Source organism: Phlebotomus papatasi, chromosome 4, assembly GCF_024763615.1.
Source record: "Phlebotomus papatasi isolate M1 chromosome 4, Ppap_2.1, whole genome shotgun sequence".
NCBI lineage: Eukaryota > Metazoa > Arthropoda > Insecta > Diptera > Psychodidae > Phlebotomus > Phlebotomus papatasi.
In genome coordinates, this window is record NC_077225.1 from 4126655 (window position 1) to 4146545 (window position 19891).

At 40.8% G+C, this 19891-nt stretch overlaps 5 protein-coding genes across 6 annotated transcripts; 1 reads left to right on the forward strand and 4 right to left on the reverse strand.

Moving 5' to 3' along the window:
* Positions 1-326: 326 nt before the first annotated feature.
* Positions 327-4596, forward strand: LOC129808626 (uncharacterized). Of its 2 annotated transcripts, none has more exons than XM_055858413.1 (2): positions 327-1277; positions 3857-4596. In XM_055858413.1, the coding sequence occupies exons 1-2, from the start codon at positions 366-368 to the stop codon at positions 3899-3901; spliced, it is 957 nt and encodes a 318-aa protein (XP_055714388.1). In that variant the 5' UTR covers positions 327-365; the 3' UTR covers positions 3902-4596. The 2 variants fall into 2 exon arrangements, with proteins under 2 accessions (XP_055714388.1, XP_055714389.1); XM_055858414.1 differs by having other exon boundaries at positions 327-1253.
* Positions 4597-9279: 4683 nt separating this feature from the next.
* Positions 9280-10764, reverse strand: LOC129808557 (uncharacterized). Its single transcript, XM_055858336.1, has one exon. It carries the CDS (start codon positions 10762-10764, stop codon positions 9280-9282), a length of 1485 nt encoding a protein of 494 aa, XP_055714311.1.
* Positions 10765-12129: 1365 nt separating this feature from the next.
* LOC129808558 (uncharacterized) lies at positions 12130-13689 on the reverse strand. Its single transcript, XM_055858337.1, has 2 exons — positions 13573-13689; positions 12130-13077 (listed from the first exon to the last, which is right to left on the reverse strand). The coding sequence occupies exons 1-2, from the start codon at positions 13687-13689 to the stop codon at positions 12130-12132; spliced, it is 1065 nt and encodes a 354-aa protein (XP_055714312.1).
* Positions 13690-14151: 462 nt separating this feature from the next.
* Positions 14152-15379, reverse strand: LOC129808559 (uncharacterized). Its single transcript, XM_055858338.1, has 3 exons — positions 15151-15379; positions 14698-15039; positions 14152-14456 (listed from the first exon to the last, which is right to left on the reverse strand). The coding sequence occupies exons 1-3, from the start codon at positions 15377-15379 to the stop codon at positions 14152-14154; spliced, it is 876 nt and encodes a 291-aa protein (XP_055714313.1).
* Positions 15380-17158: 1779 nt separating this feature from the next.
* LOC129808560 (uncharacterized) lies at positions 17159-18326 on the reverse strand. The gene is made up of 3 exons (XM_055858339.1): positions 18316-18326; positions 18160-18259; positions 17159-18103 (listed from the first exon to the last, which is right to left on the reverse strand). The coding sequence occupies exons 1-3, from the start codon at positions 18324-18326 to the stop codon at positions 17159-17161; spliced, it is 1056 nt and encodes a 351-aa protein (XP_055714314.1).
* Positions 18327-19891: the final 1565 nt, after the last annotated feature.

Genomic DNA, 19891 nt, shown 5'->3' on the forward strand with positions numbered 1-19891 from the left:
ACAATTTCTGTACATAAATAACTGCGATAGTCACACAAAATTTTCAGGGAAAAACGACATTTTTGATGTGTACCGTTTATCCCCCATATAAATCACACCACTTGTAATTATAAGCTAGTCTGAAATATACCACCATTGAAGTAACATATACGTCATTTGGCGACGTCAGTGGACAAAGTGACCCACGTGGTTAAGTGAAAAAAGTGATAAAAATCGTGAAGTGATTAAAAATGCCAGGAGGTGGAGAAAATAGTGCACAAGTAGGAGCATCAGGAGGTGGATCTGCAACAGCGGGAAGCAATTTATGCTTCGGATCCATAGAAAATTATGTCCATGTGGATGGTTCCTCAGATTTCGAAGACTACATGGACCGCATGGAGTATTTTTTCACGGTGAACTCAATCACTGAGGACAAGAAAAAAGCATCGGTGTTTATCACATTTGCCGGGAAGGAAGTGTACAAGGCACTTAAAGCTATTGTCCAGCCGCGAAAAGTGCAGGATTTGACCTACAAGGAGATAAAGGAAGTGCTGATGGCCAAGTTTGTACACAAAAAGAGCCAAATTGGAGAGCGATTTAAGTTTCATCAGAGGTTTCAAGAAGAGGGTGAATCAATTAGTGATTTTGCCACCGATTTGCAGTATCTTGCACAGTCATGCTCTTATGGAAATTTCCTGGATGAGGCGCTTCGTGACCGGTTTGTGTGCGGGTTGCGTAACAGTAGAATCCAGACAAAGTTGATTGACGATGACCATAAGAAATTCAATGATGTGCTGCAAAAGGCTTTAAACATGGAGCTTACTGAGGAAAACGTGAAACTTATACAGCCTACAACGTCATCAAGCATCGCTAAAGTGTCAAGATATTCAGGAGAAAGACGCAAAGTCTTTAAGAAGGACTATGAACGTGGAAGTGGGAGAGAGACACCAGCAGATTCGCATACTGAGCGAAAGGGTGAAAAGAGGAAGGCTGGATCTCCATACATTCGTTGCTTCAATTGTGGAAAGTGGGGATCTCACATAGCGGCAGAGTGTAAATCCAAAGGGAAGAGCTCCAACACCAAGAGAGAAGAGAGAAAGCACAAGGAGGTGAAGGCGCTGCACTCATACAGAGATCGCTACATCGACACAGAATCAGACTCGGACTCCGATCGTTTGGGAGAGAAAATTCATTCTCTGAGATTGTCATCCATCGTCAAAGCAGCTCGACTGGAGCACAAAGCCGAGATGGTTGAAGAGGATAGAAACGCATCGGTGAGTGATCCCGTTTTCTTATGGGTAAGTATTGGTAAGTATAAAATGATGATGGAAATCGATTGTGGCGCGCACGCATCAATTATACATCTAAAAGATTATCGGGAATATTTTGGGCAGTTCAAACTTGAACCATGTTTGATGAAATTGAAAGTGGTAACCGGGCAAAATATTAGTGTGGTGGGAGAAATTAATTGCAATTTCAAGATAAAAGAGATGGGAAAAAAATTCGAGAATATGAGACTTGTAATTGTCGATGCTCCACAGAGATTTTTACCACTATGTGGCAGAGATTGGCTTGGTATAATTTATCCAAATTGGAGGGAAAATTTCTAGTGCAATGCGATAAAGCAGGCAAGAGAATCAGCGAAAGAGAAAAACATTCCAAAGATCGTTGAGGAATATCGGACTGTATTTAATGTTGAGGACAATTCACCAGTGAAAAAATTTAAAGTGGATATTGTTCTCAAGGAGGGAGTTAAACCAATATTTCATAAACCTTATACGGTACCTTTTGGGCTAAGAGAGGAGGTCGAAAAAGAACTTGAGAGGTTAGTGAACATGGGGATACTAATGCCTGTGCAATATTCAAGGTGGGCTTCACCGGTGGTGGTAGCGAGGAAGAAAAATGGGAAACTGCGTCTCTGCGTCGATTGCAAAGTCACGGTAAATAAATGCATAGAGGTAGCTCATTATCCTTTGCCGCGTACCGATGAATGCTTCTTGAACTTAGCGAATTGTGCGGTATTTTGCGTATTAGATTTGGCGGGAGCCTATCAACAGATCGAAGTGTCGCCAGAATCGCAAGAACTACTAACCATAAACACTCACAAAGGTTTATTTAGATTTTCGAGGTTAATTTTTGGTTTGAGCTCAAGTCCAGCTATTTTTCAATCTGTCATGGATCAGGTTTTAGCCGGAATTCCTCAAATAACGTGTTTTATTGACGATATTCTCATCGGCGGAAAAACTAAAGAAGATTGTGAAAACATTTTGCGGAAAGTGCTGAATCGATTGCGAAAGTTTAACATAAAAGCTAACCTAAATAAGTGTGTTTTCTTCGAGAAAGAGGTAGAATATTTAGGGCACCTTTTATCCAAGGAAGGCATTAGACCATTGCCAGATAAGCTAGAAGCTATTAATCAGGCTCATCCTCCGCAAAATATCACTCAGTTGAAATCCTATATCGGGTTATTATCCTATTATGGACGATTCATTCGCAATCTATCCGCGAAGTTGACACCGCTATACCAATTGCTTCAGAAAGGAGTTCCGTTTCTTTGGACAGATTTGCATCAAAAAGTATTCGAAGAGAGCAAACTGTGGCTGCAAGGTGATAAGATTTTAACTCACTATCAAAGTGATTTACCATTAACACTTAGTGTGGATGCTTCAACATCCGGAGTGGGAGCAGTACTCTCTCACATAGTTGATGGTATTGAAAGACCTATCAGTTTTGTCTCATCTACCCTATCTCCAGCAGAAAAGGGATATTCTAACGTAGAGAGAGAGGCATTGAGTTTCGTCTTTGCAGCTAAGAAATTCCATAAATACATATATGGACGGAAAGTAATCGTGTATACGGATCACTCCAGTCTCAGAGAGTTGTTTGGCAACATTAAAAGAAGCAATGCAGTGGCAACAGCAAGGATCTCGCGTTGGGCAATTTTGTTGGGAATGTATGACTTTGAGGTAGTGTATCGTAAGGGTAAGAATAACGGAAACGCCGATTTTCTTTCCCGATTCCCTTTAAATAAACCCACGGGCGTACACGCGATTTCCATAAATTTTATCGATGTAATTGGAGGAATTCCATTAAAAGAAAAAGAACTTTTAGAAGAGACAGGTAGAGACAAAATTTTACAGCAATTGATAACACTTATTAACAGTAGATTTCCACGTGATCACAAGATCAATGATAATGCACTTAAATCTTATTTAAAGTACAAGAACAATTTGTCGGTGCAAAAGGGATTAGTGTATTTTGGAAACAGAGTCCTTATTCCGGAGAAAATGCGCGAAAATGTTCTTAATTTATTGCATGGAGGTCATGAGGGCATTGTTAGGGCTAAGATGATGGCGAGATCGTGCTGTTGGTGGCCAGCAATAGACTCTCATTTAGAAACTTTCATCGCCAGTTGTGCGATATGTCAAGAGCATTCAGCGAGACCGGCAAATTTATCATTGACACCGTGGACCAAGTCAGAAGGCCCTTGGGAACGGGTACATATAGATTTTATGCATTTGGGGGGCAAAACTATTTTGCTAGCAGTAGATAGTTATTCCAAATACGTGGATCTTTTTGTAATGACTTCTACGGCAGCTGACGACGTTATTGAAAAATTGAGGGCATTATTCTCAATTTGGGGACTACCAAAATTGTTGGTTTCAGATAACGGACCACCGTTTTTCTCTGAAAGATTTAAAGTATTTTTAAAGTCAAATGGAATAGAATATATGTCTACACCCCCTTATCATCCTAGATCGAACGGTATAGCAGAGAGAGCAGTGCAAACGGCAAAACAATCCTTGAAAAAGTTTTTCGCTGATTCTCGCTTTAAAAAATTATCTCTGCAGTCACTCATACACGCATTCCGTTTCAGGTACAACCACTACCCAACGACGACGATGAAGACCTCACCGAGTAGTCTTCTTTTGAGGTATGAGCCTCGGACGACTGTAAGCGTACTAAATGATAACCTACCTAGCGATCACCCGGACGATACTCAAATACAGGATCCACGAGACAATGAATTGGAGAGGGAGAAAAGGCCACGAAGGCGAAAATCCAAAAAGGACAACAATTCCAATGAAGTGAGGGAGAGCAGGAGTACTGAATTACTGGAGGAAGGACAGCGCGTATATTATTGTTCACCGCATGGATGGAAGCACGCAGTAGTCGAAAAACGATTATCTAAAGTCGTTTATGTTATCGTAGTTGACGGAACAAGGCTAAAGGCCCATAGAGACCAGCTGAAACCTGTGAAGGAGAGAATGCTGTTGGGAACAGGAGTAGTCACTGAAAGACGCAGCAGTTCTTCGAGACCAAGCACTCCATTTACTCCACCGCAACGACATGAGTCGTCGGGCGATGATGATGTATTTTATAGCCCATCACCGGACTCTCATCCTACGCCAATTCCAGCTCCTAGTACCACCCCAAGGCGTAGTAGCCGCCTTCGATTTAAAAACAAAGTTAACTACAAAGAATAGAATTCCTACCTATTGTATTAGAATTCAATGTTAGCGGGGGGAAATGATGTGTACCGTTTATCCCCCATATAAATCACACCACTTGTAATTATAAGCTAGTCTGAAATATACCACCATTGAAGTAACATATACGTCAATTTTGAGGTTATGTTCACACACTCCGTAATATTATACGAAAATTGGCCGCCAATCTACTAGAGTGAAGTTGGTCACATATCATATTCCGCAATAATTTTGCAGCAACGATTTTGCTTATTATCAGATAACTCAAATTTGACACAAAGTTACTTAGATTCGTCAAAACAAAAGTCCTTCAATTTTACGCGGGAGTATCTAAAAAACTGATTTTTATTAACAATGCAAAAATAACCACTTCCTCGCCACTTTTTACCACTTTTCGCCAGTTCTGTAACCACTTCTCGCCACCCACTTGAAAAGGTCTAAACTCGATTATTTTGGGTAATATTATGCAAAAAATACATTCAGCATTTCTTTTTTCTTATGATCACCTTATTATTACTCACTTTGAATGATTTTTATTCACTTTTATATGAGAAATCAAATTATTAGACTATTGCAGAAAGTAAACAAAGCAGATTTGACAACTGAGAATCTATGAAGTGAAGTTAGCGTTGTCTATTGAAAAGCAATGGCGACAGGTGATGAATCAATTTTAGAATATTACCACTTTTCGCCATCTCTCATTTTTACATAAATATAACATAAAATGAAACATTAACTAATTAAATACAAATTTTATGTATTCGCTGAATGTAATAAATTGTTCAATAGACAAATTATTTATTCAAAATCGTAAATTTTTTTTTGATAAAAGTTTCATGACACTTACTATATTTGGTAAGAAATATTTGATTCGATGCACTTGCTTAAAATATTCCCCTAAAAAATGGTCAAACATTTAAATTCAAAAGAAGAAATTAGTGTTTTTCGACTCTATAAGTAACAGCACTAGAGATACAAATAATTTTACAACTAATTTAATTCACAAATAATGGAAAAATTGCGATTTTAATATAAGTGGCGAAAAATGGGGCACTGACGAGAAGTGGTGATCCCACCCTACCTGATCAATTTTCTGAATTCGAGTTAAATAATTTTATACTTTCTTGAGTGAAAAAAAGGGTTTGTTATTACCAAAAAAGAACAGTATTAACCTAATACAATTATTTTTTGCTTTACGACTTGTATTGAACTCATCTTAGCACCTGATCAAATCATTGCTCAAAATCCGATGTTTTTATGTATTTGTTTATTAACCCTGTTTTCATATCTACTCAAATTCCATAATCATTTTCTTTCGAACAATTTTTTTTGTTATCAAAAGACTAACTTTTTCCCGTAATTTTTTTCACGATGCTTCTTTTTAGATTTTTTTAATAATTTTTTTCATTTTCTATATTTTGTATTTTTTTTAAACGTTAGGATTGTGCTTAAAATCACGCACAGCCCATCATAAAACGGTTACGAATGCGCTTAAAATCACGCACAGCTGAATCATAAAACTGTTAAGAATGCGCTTAAAATCACGCATAGCTCCATCATAAAACGGTTAAGAATGCGCTTAAAATCACGCACAGATCAATCATAAAACGGTTAGTTAATGTTTCATTTTATGTTATATTTATGTAAAAATGAGAGATGGCGAAAAGTGGTAATATTCTAAAATTGATTCATCACCTGTCGCCATTGCTTTTCAATAGACAACGCTAACTTCACTTCATAGATTCTCAGTTGTCAAATCTGCTTTGTTTACTTTCTGCAATAGTCTAATAATTTGATTTCTCATATAAAAGTGAATAAAAATCATTCAAAGTGAGTAATAATAAGGTGATCATAAGAAAAAAGAAATGCTGAATGTATTTTTTGCATAATATTACCCAAAATAATCGAGTTTAGACCTTTTCAAGTGGGTGGCGAGAAGTGGTTACAGAACTGGCGAAAAGTGGTAAAAAGTGGCGAGGAAGTGGTTATTTTTGCATTGTTAATAAAAATCAGTTTTTTAGATACTCCCGCGTAAAATTGAAGGACTTTTGTTTTGACGAATCTAAGTAACTTTGTGTCAAATTTGAGTTATCTGATAATAAGCAAAATCGTTGCTGCAAAATTATTGCGGAATATGATATGTGACCAACTTCACTCTAGTAGACTGGCGGCCAATTTTCGTATAATATTACGGAGTGTGTGAACATAACCTCAAAATGTCGTTTTTCCCTGAAAATTTTGTGTGACTATCGCAGTTATTTATGTACAGAAATTGTTTTTCTTTGCGATAATCTGGAAACCAAAACATGCTCATCAGAAGAACCGCAGAAATTACTCGGAAGGACAAATTTGTTACCAGGAACAATGGGTAGAGTGGAGAACAAGGTGTGCAGCTCAAAAGATCCTAGATTCCATTGATCAGCAGCTCTTTCTGGAAAAGCTTCAGGACTTCAGGAAAACTTGTGGATACGTTTGGATGAACAGGAGTATTTGTAACCAAGAACATTGACGTAAGTACTATGAATATGCTAAAAAAAAACTCGCTGATTTTATTGCAAAGCTATTTCTGCAAAAAGTTCAGGACTACAATTGGAAGAGCATGATAGTGGATGAGGGGAAGGACTTTGAGGAATAATTAGAAAGTGCTTCACCAAAATTCCTGCAAAAATTGATCCAGTGCAACTCTACAAATTTGATTCCGGATACTGGATGACACTGATTTGATTCCGGACACTGGTGATAATTATGATAAATTTTATGAAAAATAAATTCTCATATCTTGGTTTCCAATCCGAAATCTTTTATTGGTTATCCGGTGTACATTAAAGCCTTCTCCCTCTATCCACTACTGTCCAAGCAGGAGTCCCATGGAGGAAGCAAAAATTTGTAGCCATCTCATCCTTGTGCTTCCGGATGGGAACATTTCCATCGTGGTTGAAAAGGAGGAATGATGGGAGGTGGTTCTGGGGCTTCAAGTGATGGGCTGTGGTAACTACGGATGACTCTTGTATGTACTAGGATCTCCTCAGTGGCTCTGAATAGGTCTATTGTCTTGATTGATTTACCAGGTTCATGTTCCAAAATTCTTCAATTTCCTTCTTCCCATTCATGTTTTAATTTGGTGCACGAGGTCACTGTACCATAAAAATCTTCAAGAATACACAGCCATCACAACTTTCGGCAACTTCAAAAGAAAAATCAGCGAAAATGTTCGTCCAAAGCTGGCTTTGATTCCACTGGGAACAACTTCTGTAGAAAAACACTGCACTTTCGCAATTTTCGAAAATTTTCCACGAACATCCACTAACAACTATCCCAGGGAATTCCAACAAACACTTTTCACACTTTTTCCACCACTCAAATGACAAATTTTCATGAAAAATGTCTCGAGTTGTTGTGATTTTTTTAAAAACTTCTTTAAAAAACTGGTTTGTAAAAAATTGTCCCAGTGCAGTGTGTAGAGGCATTTTTTTAAAGAATTTTTTTTAAAGAAAAAACCTTGATTTTAAAAAAAAATGGGTCGTTTTTTTACAAAATCGCCTACACACTAGACAAATTTCTGTAAAAAATCCAGTTTTTTTTAAAAAAATTTCACTAGTCTGGAGGCGATTTTTTTAAAAAGCTTTTTTTTTAATGTCATTTTTTATAGAAATTTTTGATAATGTGTAGACAGCTTTAGACACCTATCACCGGAAAAATCGCCATCTTGAATTATTCAAGGTCAAAGGTCAACTACCCTAGAGGGCCTAATTTTCAACGGATTTGGACAAATTTGGGCATTTTTGAAAGATCTTTTAATTCTGAACCCGACTGCATCGGTCACAATCGGTGATGGATCGGGAAAGTAACGGTAATCGTTTTATTTTAAAAATACTGTTTTTCGCACTTTTTCAGTCTTTTGACCCATATAAAATTCAAACGGTAAGAGATATCAACTTCCAGTCTTCGGTGACCCCTTCTCAAATGACCATATCTCGAAAGCAATTTTTCTGTTTTTACCCCCTCCCCCTTCATGCGCTCCTTATCCCCCAAAAATAGGCAAAAAATGAGGTTTTTCTACTTAAAAAAAAATTGGCCCTGACGATTTCCTTCATTTTTGGATATGTTGTGGAGGTAGTCCAGCTGAACATTTCGTCCTTAGACACTGGTGGGGAATTTACCTGAGAAGTTTAGATGGGAATTAGTCTAATAAATTTGCACACCACTGTGATGTCTTCTCTTTAGAGATCAATATGTACCTGGAAATACACAAATCCTGATCATACAAATGTCCACGAGCCATTCGGCCCCGGAGGATAAAAAAAAAATTCCAGATGCAGGCACACAACGTCCAGAATGGGGAAATTCTCCTGACCACGCCAAACGAAGCCCACTGCACGTGCTCCACACAATGTCTCTGAGATTCTCTTAAATTCACTTTATTTTTTCCCTATCACCTCACTTAACTGCCCTTCGATTTATAATTAATTTCCCTACACCACTTTACTAAAAAAATTACTTTAATTTTACAAGATAAATGTCTTAAATTGTCACTGAACTTTGCTCTTGCCTTTGTCACTTTATATATTCTGGTGGACTGTAATTTTTGATATCGAGCTGCTTCACTTGACTAATAAAAAAAGAATACTACTCTTGGAAGATGAAAATCAACTTTTTATAGATGAATTCAACCACTGCATTGACCGCTATTCGTTTGCAATAACAAAAAAAATGCTATCAGCTGATCGCTCCGAAAGCTCTCTCTACTCTCTTTCTCGCGCCAATTCGGACTTGTCAATATTTGGTGCGAGCACCCTCCCCCATAAGATGCTTACTCTTCTTCGTGCTCCTCTTTCAGAGGTAGCTTAACTACCTTGGTGATTGGTCTCCTGTATTGTCCTCGACTGGTCTTTACTGTAATGACACGGATTTTTCCATCCTGTCCTGGAAATGTGTCTGTGACAATTCCTAGAGGCCAGAGTGTAGACGGAAGCTGGTCATCTAAAAAGAGTACGACATCTTCTTTCTTGAGATTCACAGACTCCTTACTCCATTTGGTTCTTGCTTGAAGAGAACACAAGTACTCCTGCTTCCAACGCCGGGCAAAATCCTTTTGCAACTTCTGACATAATTGCCACCTGTCCAATCGGCTAATTGACAAATCCTGCAAATTAGGATCTGGAAGTTGATTCAAGGCCGACCCAGTCAAAAAATGCCCTGGAGTAAGACTTGTGGGATCTGCTGCGTCCGTGGAAAGCTGAACCAATGGACGGCTATTCAAGATAGCCTCGATCTGGGCCAACACTGTACTCATTTCTTCAAAATTGAGTGGTGTGAGGCCCACAACTCTTTTGAGATGGTATTTGCATGATTTCACTACCGCCTCCCATAATCCTCCATGATGGGGTGCCTTGGGAGGCTGGAAACACCATTTTATCTCCATAGATGACATGAAGTTTCCAACATCTTCGTTGAATTGGGTGGATTTCAGCAGTTTCTTCAGCTCGTTGTCCGTACCAACAAATGTCGTGCCATTGTCAGAATACATGAACGCTGGTATCCCTCTTCTGGCAACAAAACGTCTGAGTGTGGCAATATAAGCCTCTGTCGACAACGAACTCACCAATTCGAGATGAATTGCTTTGGTTGACAAGCACACCATAACTGCGATGTAGGACTTTCTAGCGGAAACCTTACGCTGCCCTGATTTGAGTAGCAAGGGACCCGCAAAGTCTGTTCCTGTTGGTTGGAATGGACGCAAGCATGTGACCCGGTGTTCAGGCAAATTGGCCATAAGCTGTTCTTGTATTGGTGGTTTCGCTCTGAAGCACGGAATGCACATCCTGACAACTTTTCGAGTTAATCCACGTCCACCCATAGGCCAGTATATCTGTCTGATTGATGCCAACAACAACTGCGGTCCAGCATGAAGTAAGGTGACATGAAAATGTCTGGCTATGACTTCAGCTAGAATTCCTTTTGGCAGAATCTTTGGGTGTTGAGCATCATACGGTTCTGATGAATTTTCAAGACGGCCTCCAACCCGTAGAACTCCATCATCATCGAGGAACGGACGAAGACGTCTGATAAATTTGTATTTCGGATGGCGATCGAGAGTTCCTCTCTGAACTGCTGTGATGATTGGCTGGAAGTGTTCACTTTGCTCCCATCTGATGAGAAAGGTCTCTGACTTTTGAAGTTCTTCAGTGGTGAGTGACCCTCTTGGTAGTGAGTGTGTGGCACTTCGAGTAATTCTTCCTGTGCGAGCCTTAAAAAAGGCTACTGCACGCAAACACCAAGCTAGAACACGCTGCATCCTTTTGAAAGTGATGATTCTCAATGTCAAAATAGTGTGGATTGTGTCAGATTTTTTCACGATGGTTGCCGCACTTACATTGGCTGCATTGGACTCTCTCATCATTGAAAATGTTTGCGGGATGAAAGGTTATGGCCAATGAATACTGTCTTGTGTCAACCACTGAGGTCCTGTCCACCATAATTGATTGAGAGTCAGTTGAGATGCTGTAGATCCCCTTGAGACAGCGTCAGCAGGATTCTCATGAGTTGGAACATGGCGCCATTCATCTGCCTGACACAACTTGAGGATGTCTCGAACCTAATTTTTCACGAAGACTTCCCTCTTCTCCGATGGAGAATGTAACTGGTACAGAACGATTGCTGCGTCAGTCCAATAAAATCGGTTAGAAATACCAAGCGTCTTTGACACAATGGACATCAATACTGCTGCCATGAGTGCTCCACAAAGCTCAACCTTTGGAATTGTGAGTGCTGGTTTTGCAGAATTCTTGCTGTCCAAGGGCACAATTTTGGATTTGGAAGTGAGGAGTCTGGCTGACTTATGTCCATGTTCATCCTCACAAACCAGAAAAATGACTGCTCCATATGCTCGGGAACTTGCGTCTGAAAATGCATGCAATTCCACATGAACTGGAGACTCAATTGTGGATATCCATCTCGGAATCCTGAGTGATTCGATGGCGGGCAAAACCTTGATGAATGCTGTCCATTTGTCCTGTAACTCCCTTGGCACTGGTTCATCCCAATCCTTCTTGGATTTCCAAACATCTTGTAGTATCAGTTTGGCATTGGTGACCACCGGACCCAACAATCCAATAGGATCATAAATCCTTGCGAGGGTAGACAAAATTTGGCGTTTGGTTACTGTCTCCTGCGGGAGATATTGGGAAAGCTTGAACTGAAAAGTGTCTGACTCGCTATTCCACATCAGTCCCAAAGTTTTTACAACATCATCTGTGTCAGGAAGTTGCTGCTGACCATCATTGTGGTGTTCATCAACTGGACAGTTTGACTTGAACTTGGCCAGTTGGAAATGACCTTTTCCCATGAGCTCGATGAGTTGACGCTTCAACTCCAAGACATCTGATTCCTGTGAGACTGATGCCAGACAGTCATCAACATAAAAACTTTCCCGAACCGCCTTTGCTGCCAATGGATATGCCGAGCCCTCATCTTCTGCCAGCTGAATGAGTGTTCTAGTGGCTAAGTGTGGTGAGGATGCTATTCCAAAAACAACGGTGCGAAAACGGAAGTGTTTGATGTCATCTGATCTGTTGTCCCTCCAGACAAATCTGTGATAGTCACGATGCTCGGGATGCATGACAACTTGAAGATACATCTTCGTTATGTCACATGTAAGTGCTTATTTGTGCCTGCGAAACCTCCACAATACTTCGACAAGTGAGGGCTGCACGACTGGCCCAACCATCAAACACTGATTGAGGCTAAGTCCAGTCTGTGATCTCGCGCTGGCGTTGAAAACAATTCGGAGTTTTGTGCTTGTGGAGTGCTCCTTAACTACCCCATGATGTGGAAGGTAGTAAGATGGACTGTCAATCGCACTAGGGGGCACCTCCTCGATGATGTTCAAGTCAAGGTACTCATGAAAAACCCTGGAGTATTGAAACTTGAGGTCCTGATTGCGCTCCAGTCGCCTCTCCAAATTTAACAACTGCTGTGTGGCTGAACTCCGATTGTTCCCCAACTCTCCAATTTTCTCATTGACTGGCAGTTTCACCATGTACCGACCTTCCTCTGATCGAGTAGTTGACATATGGTACAAATTTTCCACCTCATCATGTTCTTTGTGACTGTCCTGAGGGCTGCATCTTTCTTCGATTTCCCAAAATTTCCGAAGAGTTGCATCTAGTCTGGATAACGCGGCAAAACCACAATGACCGTTAGATGTGACACTCAAAGCTATACCTCTCGTACACGGTCCCACGATCAACCACCCAAATACACTTTCCTTGAGAAGGGGAGCATTGTTGTCAAGAACCATGGTTTTGTCCTTTAGAAAACTCCAAAAGTATTCGCCGCCAATGAGCATGTCAATGGGTTGGCTCCTGTGCCACTCAGGATCAGCTAGCACAATGGAATCGGGAATTGGAACGGAACCTTTGTCAATACCACAACTGGGTTGATTCCCTACAATGCGCTTGACAACTAAACAAGAGACTGACACTAAATTTCCACTGCCCTGTACACCCATCTTGAGCCTTGCATCTACCTTGTGTCTTGCAACATGATTCACCGATCCAACTCCTTCAATGTGAAATTCAGTGGAAGAGAGCTTAACGGTGTTATCACACTAGAAAATTTCACATTGAAAAGTTGCTAATTAAAACTTCTAGAACCACTCTAAATCGCTGATTTAGCCAGGACATTATTGCTAGAATTGCTCAATGTCACGATGGCATGTAGGTTGTCAGATGAGTGATTTTGTTTTTGAAGCATTTCAGTCGTTTGAGTAAAAATGTGTGATTTTAATGAAGAAGAGGAAGTTCTCATCCTGTACACTGCTTTTGTGTTGTGCAAAAGGACCCGCAAAGGGAACAGAAGGATGGTGTGGGCGAGAGATTGGCTTTTAACGCGACCTTCACATGGTTTCGTTGAAAATCTTTATGACAACATCGCAAGTGGAGATTTTTTTGGACACAATGATTTTCTCCGAATGACTTCGGAGGAATTTGAAGAGCTTCTTCAAATCGTAGGGCCTTATCTACAAAAGAAAACTACGAAAATGAGGGAGCCAATACCACCCAAATCCCGACTGAGGTGTGAGTTCCGGCGATTGGTGACTCACTTTGTCGCAAATGGCCTGAAAACCATCAGATCGGCTGCCTCTATTTTTGTATTCCCGGCAGTTGTAGTTCCAAGTTACGGTTTCCTGATGTACAGCCTCAATTAATTCGGTCACCATCTCATTTGACCACGAAATCCTAGAAGTTTATGAAGGAATATAAAATGTAGATCGAACACATTTTTGTTTAGCTTTTTTCTTACTTATCCTCTTCACCGATCTTTTTCAATGCCCTTTGCCCTTTCTTCTCCATCTCGTTTACGATAAATTGGCACTACTTTTAATCACAATTTCATCACTAATAAACTGGTGGGAGAGTTGTGGTGCAGAAACTACCCGAATGACTGCAATAAAGTAGTACCAGATGCAAATGTAATGAGCAAATTTTGCTCATTATTTGCTCATTAGTTATCAATCGTATTTATGCTATTTTAATCTATTTAAACCAATTTTTGTGACTCGAGTCTACTTTTTTATCACTAAATGAATCGATTTCTAAAAGTTCTTGAAGAAAATTGCACAATAGGGCATATATCAGCAACAATTGATGTGAATCACATGAAAATTTTCATGTGAAATTCTCTAGTGTGATACCACGGTAAGGCGAAGTCGCTGACAAAATTGGGTAGTGACCAGATTGACTTGTGATCCAGCATCAAGCAAGACCCTGCAAAAATGCTCATTGTTCTCATCATCCAGAATTCGGACCTGAGCTGTAGCCAGAAGCACCTGTGACGATGCTAACCCTCCATCTTTGATGCAACTCAATGATGACCCAGAGAACGACTCCTTAGTGGAATTTTTGTCATCTTTTTTGTTGACAAGTGCCTCATGCAGAAGTGAATTGTGCTTCTGCTGGCACGATTTGCACGAAGAGTAAGAGCAATCTGTGGGGGAGTGGGTGTTAGCTAGACAATTGTAACACACCTTGAGATCTTTTACAATATCTAGTCTCTTTTGGGGGCTTATGATTGGGTTTCTTGCAATGAAAACATTCTTTATTTGACTGAAAAGCTACGCAAGAAGCACCACGAGATTTATCAGGTTTTGACTTTATTTTTTGATTTAAATTAATATTGTGACTAGGCTTTGAAATACTTAAAGACGAGCAAAATTCAAGTGACTTACATCTTTTGCGCAGGAGTGCCTCGAAGTCGCTCCACGTCGGAATGTTTGCTCCAATCTCTCTCGACCACAGCACCTGCGTCTCTCGATCCAGCTTCTCATTGATGATATGGATCAGCCACGGGTCTCGATTGCTGACTTTCATGGCCTCCAAAGCTTTAAGAGTGGATGAAGATGTCGCACAGATTTTCTTCAAATTTGCAGCTGTTGGTTGAGTAACTGGAGTTTGCCTGAGGAACGTCTCGATGTGGGCATCCACGATTTTGTAGTTGTCATCATATTCTTTCTGAACCTCATTCCAAGCAATCTCATAATTCTCATCAGAAATGGTGAGATTCTCAATTACTTAAGCTGCCTCTCCAGTGAGCGATGTTTTCAGGTAGTGCATTTTTTCTGCACGAGTTAGGCGTCTATTGTTATGGATTATTGACACAAACAAATCCTGAAAAGACTTACATTGCTGATAAGCTCCACTGAAACTGGGCACCTTAAGAGGTTCCAATTTTGCCCCTGATGACGTAGAAGAGCCAGTTCTATTGCCTCCAGTGTTGTCTTCGTCATCTCTCTCCTCCTTGGGCTGATTTAGAAGAGTGCTCATGTGCTCTCGATGACTGTTGAGAAGTATTTTGAGTTGTTGGCGTTCCTCTCCGAGTTGTTCTTGCAATAATTTCACGATGGATGTCATTTGGGCTGAAGGATCACTTCCTGATGCTGCTGCACCTCCTGTAGTGGCAGAAATGACGCCCTTTTTGGCAAGCAGTCGTGAAATCTCAAAATGTGCTGAAGAACATTCGTCGATGAATTTAGTCAATTCCTCTTCTTCTAATTTTCTTTGGTCACCAGAAGTTTCTGCGATGATAGGTCCTTGAACTTCTATGAATTTGGACTCTATTCTCTCCACAGCATCTCGGTGAGAGATGAGATCGACTTTGGCATCGGGATGATCCAATACCTTGGGAAATTTGAGATACTTCTCGATGGCCTTTTTCACTGTAGTCAACTGGCCTTTGTAGCTCGCTCTACTTGCGGTTTTGAATGGCATGTTGGCAGAGGTATGAACTGTGATGTTCCGAGGAGGACCAAAAAAATGGTGGGGAATTTACCTGAGATAAAAATTGTGTCTGATTAGCTGCTGTGAAACTTTCTAAATAACTCCTACAGATTCAGCAAATATACCTGAGAAGTTTAGATGGGAATTAGTCTAATAAATTTGCACACCACTGTGATGTCTTCTCTTTAGAGATCAATATGTACCTGGAAATACACAAATCCTGATCATACAAATGTCTACGAGCCATTCGGCCCCGGAGGATAAAAAAAAATTCCAGATGCAGGCACACAACGTCCAGAATGGGTAAATTCTCCTGACCACGCCAAACGAAGCACACTGCACGTGCTCCACACAATGTCTCTGAGATTCTCTTAAATTCACTTTATTTTTTCCCTATCACCTCACTTAACTGCCCTTCGATTTATAACTAATTTCCCTACACCACTTTACTAAAAAAATTACTTTAATTTTACAAGATAAATGTCTTAAATTGTCACTGAACTTTGCTCTTGCCTTTGTCACTTTATATATTCTGGTGGACTGTAATTTTTGATATCGAGCTGCTTCACTTGACTAATAAAAAAAGAATACTACTCTTGGAAGATGAAAATCAACTTTTTATAGATGAATTCAACCACTGCATTGACCGCTATTCGTTTGCAATAACAAAAAAAATGCTATCAGCTGATCGCTCCGAAAGCTCTCTCTATTCTCTTTCTCGCGCCAATTCGAACTTGTCAATATTTGGCGCGAACAGGTGTCTAAGGACGAAATGTTCAGCTGGACTACCTCCATAACATATCCAAAAATGGAGGAAATCGTCAGAGCCATTTTTTTTTAAATTAGAAAAACTTCATTTTTGCCTATTTTTGGGGGATAGGGAGCGCATGAAGGGGGAGGGGTTAAAAACAAAGAGATTACTTTCGAGATAATGTCATTTGAGGTGGGGTCACCTAAGACCGGAAGTTGATATCTCTTACCGTTTAAATTTTATATGGGTCAAAAGACTGAAAAAGTGCGAAAAACAGTATTTTTAAAATAGGGCTATTACCGTTACTTTCCCGATCCATCACCGATCGTGACCGATGCAGTCGGGTTCAGAATTAAAAGATCTTTCAAAAATGTCCAAATTTGTCCAAATCCATTGAAAATTAGGCCCTCTAGGGTAGTTGACCTTTGACCTTGAATAATTCAAGATGGCGATTTTTCCGGTGATAAGTGTCTGAATTGTGGAGCTCGACCTGATTTAGTAGTGTCCTCAAAGAGTCTTACTATCGAACTAATTTTATTTGGCACAGCTATGGCTGTACTTGGAGAAATGGTCGCGTATGTGCTGAATTGACGGAATTCAATATTTCGCATACGCGACCATTTCATTACACTGTTACAAATATTTATATTTTATTATTGGCGTTAGCCATCTTGGCCGGGGGCCGGAACTGGTGTGTTTCTTGCGGCAGCCTCTTCCTTCCTTTTGATTATGCAGTCGAGCTTCTCTATAGCTGAGTTTTGCTCTTCAGCTTCGGATGAGGGTTTACCGCAGATCTTCAACCAGATCTCTCTGGTTTTCCACAAGGCAATTCCCAGAATTGCGACGATAATCAAACTCCCCCATGTGGTTGCAGGGTGTCTGACTACATCCTCAATCGTGATAGTTCGTATCACTTCGCTGTTTTCGTGAAGCAGTGGCTTTGATGACAGGACAGGTTGGTTATCTATTAGCCTAACATGTCCTGGAACTGCATATGCCACTCTCTCATTCAGCGGAATCGGTTTGTGGAATGCCTCAATGCTCCACATTTCACTGTTGATAGTGGCACGTAGCCACATTCCGGAGCTGCTGATGCTGCATCCGTCATTAACATGGATTACCCCAGCGACATTAGGGGTAAACTCTTCTCTATTGCCTGAACAGATAACCGCAATAGTGGTTGACTTCTGTGTTATATAGAGCCAGGAGTTGCGCCTTATGAGTCCTTTCCACAATACTCCTTCAATTCTCACTTGAGTGGATCTGCAAGGCTCCATAGAGTGCTTGTGGATTATCTCCTCCAAAACGCAATTCGGATGGTCTCTCATAGAAAAGACCGCATGTGGGCTGCATATGAACCTTCCCTTTCCTGTTCGATGGCATGTGGATCCCTCAGCATCGTAGAAGTAATAGAGTTGGTTGTTGTAATCAACCCCAATGTTGCTAGCATTTATCAACGGAATCACAAAAGTCCCTTCTTCTGTGGGGTGGGGAACTGGTGTAAAATGCAGCAACTCGAAACCATTCACGTCTATAACATCCAACAAACAGCGGAAAATGTGTTGTGACCCAGCAAACACTTCAAACCACAGGACCCACTCCTTGTCCTAGTGAACACATCAAACCTCAGGACACAATCCCTGATCTAGCGAACACATCAAACCACAGGACGCAAGCCTTGATGAAAACACACTACACTTTGGGGATTGAACACTTTATTCAACTGAACTCCACCACTCCCCTTACAGAACTGAACAATCTTTCTAATCCAATTCCCCTTTTTATAATATTTGTCTTATTTCTAGAATGATCTCATTACTCATGCGACATTTCTTCCTATTTCACCATTTCTTCGAATCCCTCAAGAGATCGCATAAATTCTCCCTCCACATTTGGAATGCGCTTGACCCATTAGGCGTGCAGCTAAAAGTTTTTAGGCAATTCAACCAACAACCATAAACATGTCATTTTTTTATTAGCCTCCAAATGCGTAGAGAGCATTATCCGTCATGATCAGGAAATGAGATCATACCCTCCGAGGGAATAAGAAAAAATCATATTTAGAGCATTATTGTGAAAAGAAAGAAGAATATAGATTGAGTGAAATGTAACCCTGAAGGGGTTACAACATTATGAAATGTAACCCTGAAGGGGTTACAACATTCCTTTCCCCTTAGAAGAAAGAGGCTGTGGCTAGAAAAAGGAAGTTTTTGGTCCAAGAAAAGAAATGTCGCGAATGTTAGTAAGTACAAATTCATCATTGATATTATTACTCTTAATATTTTCTTATACATATATATATTTGGTTATAAAGAATGTAAAAACAACTATTCAGTATTTTCCATTGATATTTCTTCTTCATTAATATTTGGTTCTTCTCTAATACATTTGAGGTAGATGTTTTACATTTATCATAATCTTTATTCTTTTAGATGTACATGTATATTGTAACGAGTGCTTATAATTCGCGCTCCATGCACTGTTAGCTGTAAGTTTTCGTCGTAGTTTTTCCCGCCTCTTTTCTGTTGCCTATCTTCCGGCGTTAAAGTTCCTCGGGCGCCAAATTAAATTCGACAGTTGGTAGCAGTGGCATGTCATCGTTGACACATCAAGGTGGCGGATTCACGTCAAAAATGGGCTTTATAAAGAGCTTAGGAATGGCCAGGGAGTTGAGTTTCCAGCGGGCCATCGAGGCAGCAAGAGTGGAAGACAGCCGCCAAAAGATCCAGCAAGGTGGAACGTGCAAAGCGAAATCCAGGGCAGAAGGAGGGCGATACGTCACGAAGACGCTCTCCTCATCGCCACCACCAGCACCGGAGGAGAAGAAGCAGAGAGAGGACCCCCAGCCGAGCAAGAACTCCACGTCTGGAGAGAAGCTCCCACCGGCGGACACGTGGGGAATCGTTTCCCAAACAAAGTATCCGATCCAGTGTGGTGGTACCCACGAAAGCTGGTAGCGAGAGGCCCGATTATCCCCGGGAGTTGTTTAAAACCCCAGTGGCGGTCCCGAAGAGAAGTAAACTGCCCGAGGAAGGAACGCCAAAGAGTGGAAGCACTTTAAGGCCGAAAATTCCCTGCCGAAACTCGTCTCACCGTTACCTCCCACACCCGTGGTTGCCCAAGCAGAAGCTCCTCGGACTCCCGAGACGAAACCGCCGATTGTCGCTGCCCCACCACCACCGCCGGTGCTCTTCAGAAGGGAAGTGATTGGAAAGAGGGAGGGCACTCCGCCTCGCCACCGAATTCCAGTTCGTCAGGCCCCAGTCTCCCCTCCGCCGGCCAGAGCAGGTGAACACACTCCTCCCCGAATCTATCCGTCCCAAGGAATCGGAGGACAGAGCCAGCACGAGCAGGTTTATCCGCCAGCTCTGGAACGACGTTCCCCTTGGAGTAGG

What these genes read in the sequence shown, in the direction of transcription:
- LOC129808626 (XM_055858413.1), top strand. Translation starts at nt 366, where the DNA reads ATGGACCGCATGGAGTATTTTTTCACGGTGAACTCAATCACTGAGGAC. An exon ending in GTGATCCCGTTTTCTTATGG is followed by an intron (nt 1,278 to 3,856) that starts GTAAGTATTGGT and finishes ATTCCGTTTCAG; the next exon opens with GTACAACCACTACCCAACGA.
- LOC129808557 (XM_055858336.1), bottom strand. Translation starts at nt 10,764, where the DNA reads ATGCAGCGTGTTCTAGCTTGGTGTTTGCGTGCAGTAGCCTTTTTTAAG.
- LOC129808558 (XM_055858337.1), bottom strand. Translation starts at nt 13,689, where the DNA reads ATGGTGACCGAATTAATTGAGGCTGTACATCAGGAAACCGTAACTTGG. An exon ending in TTCAGGCCATTTGCGACAAA is followed by an intron (nt 13,078 to 13,572) that starts GTGAGTCACCAA and finishes GAAATTTTCTAG; the next exon opens with TGTGATAACACCGTTAAGCT.
- LOC129808559 (XM_055858338.1), bottom strand. Translation starts at nt 15,379, where the DNA reads ATGACATCCATCGTGAAATTATTGCAAGAACAACTCGGAGAGGAACGC. An exon ending in CAGTGGAGCTTATCAGCAAT is followed by an intron (nt 15,040 to 15,150) that starts GTAAGTCTTTTC and finishes AGGCAGCTTAAG; the next exon opens with TAATTGAGAATCTCACCATT. An exon ending in GGCACTCCTGCGCAAAAGAT is followed by an intron (nt 14,457 to 14,697) that starts GTAAGTCACTTG and finishes ACTCCCCCACAG; the next exon opens with ATTGCTCTTACTCTTCGTGC.
- LOC129808560 (XM_055858339.1), bottom strand. An exon ending in ATCAAGGCTTGCGTCCTGTG is followed by an intron (nt 18,104 to 18,159) that starts GTTTGATGTGTT and finishes TGTGTTCACTAG; the next exon opens with GACAAGGAGTGGGTCCTGTG.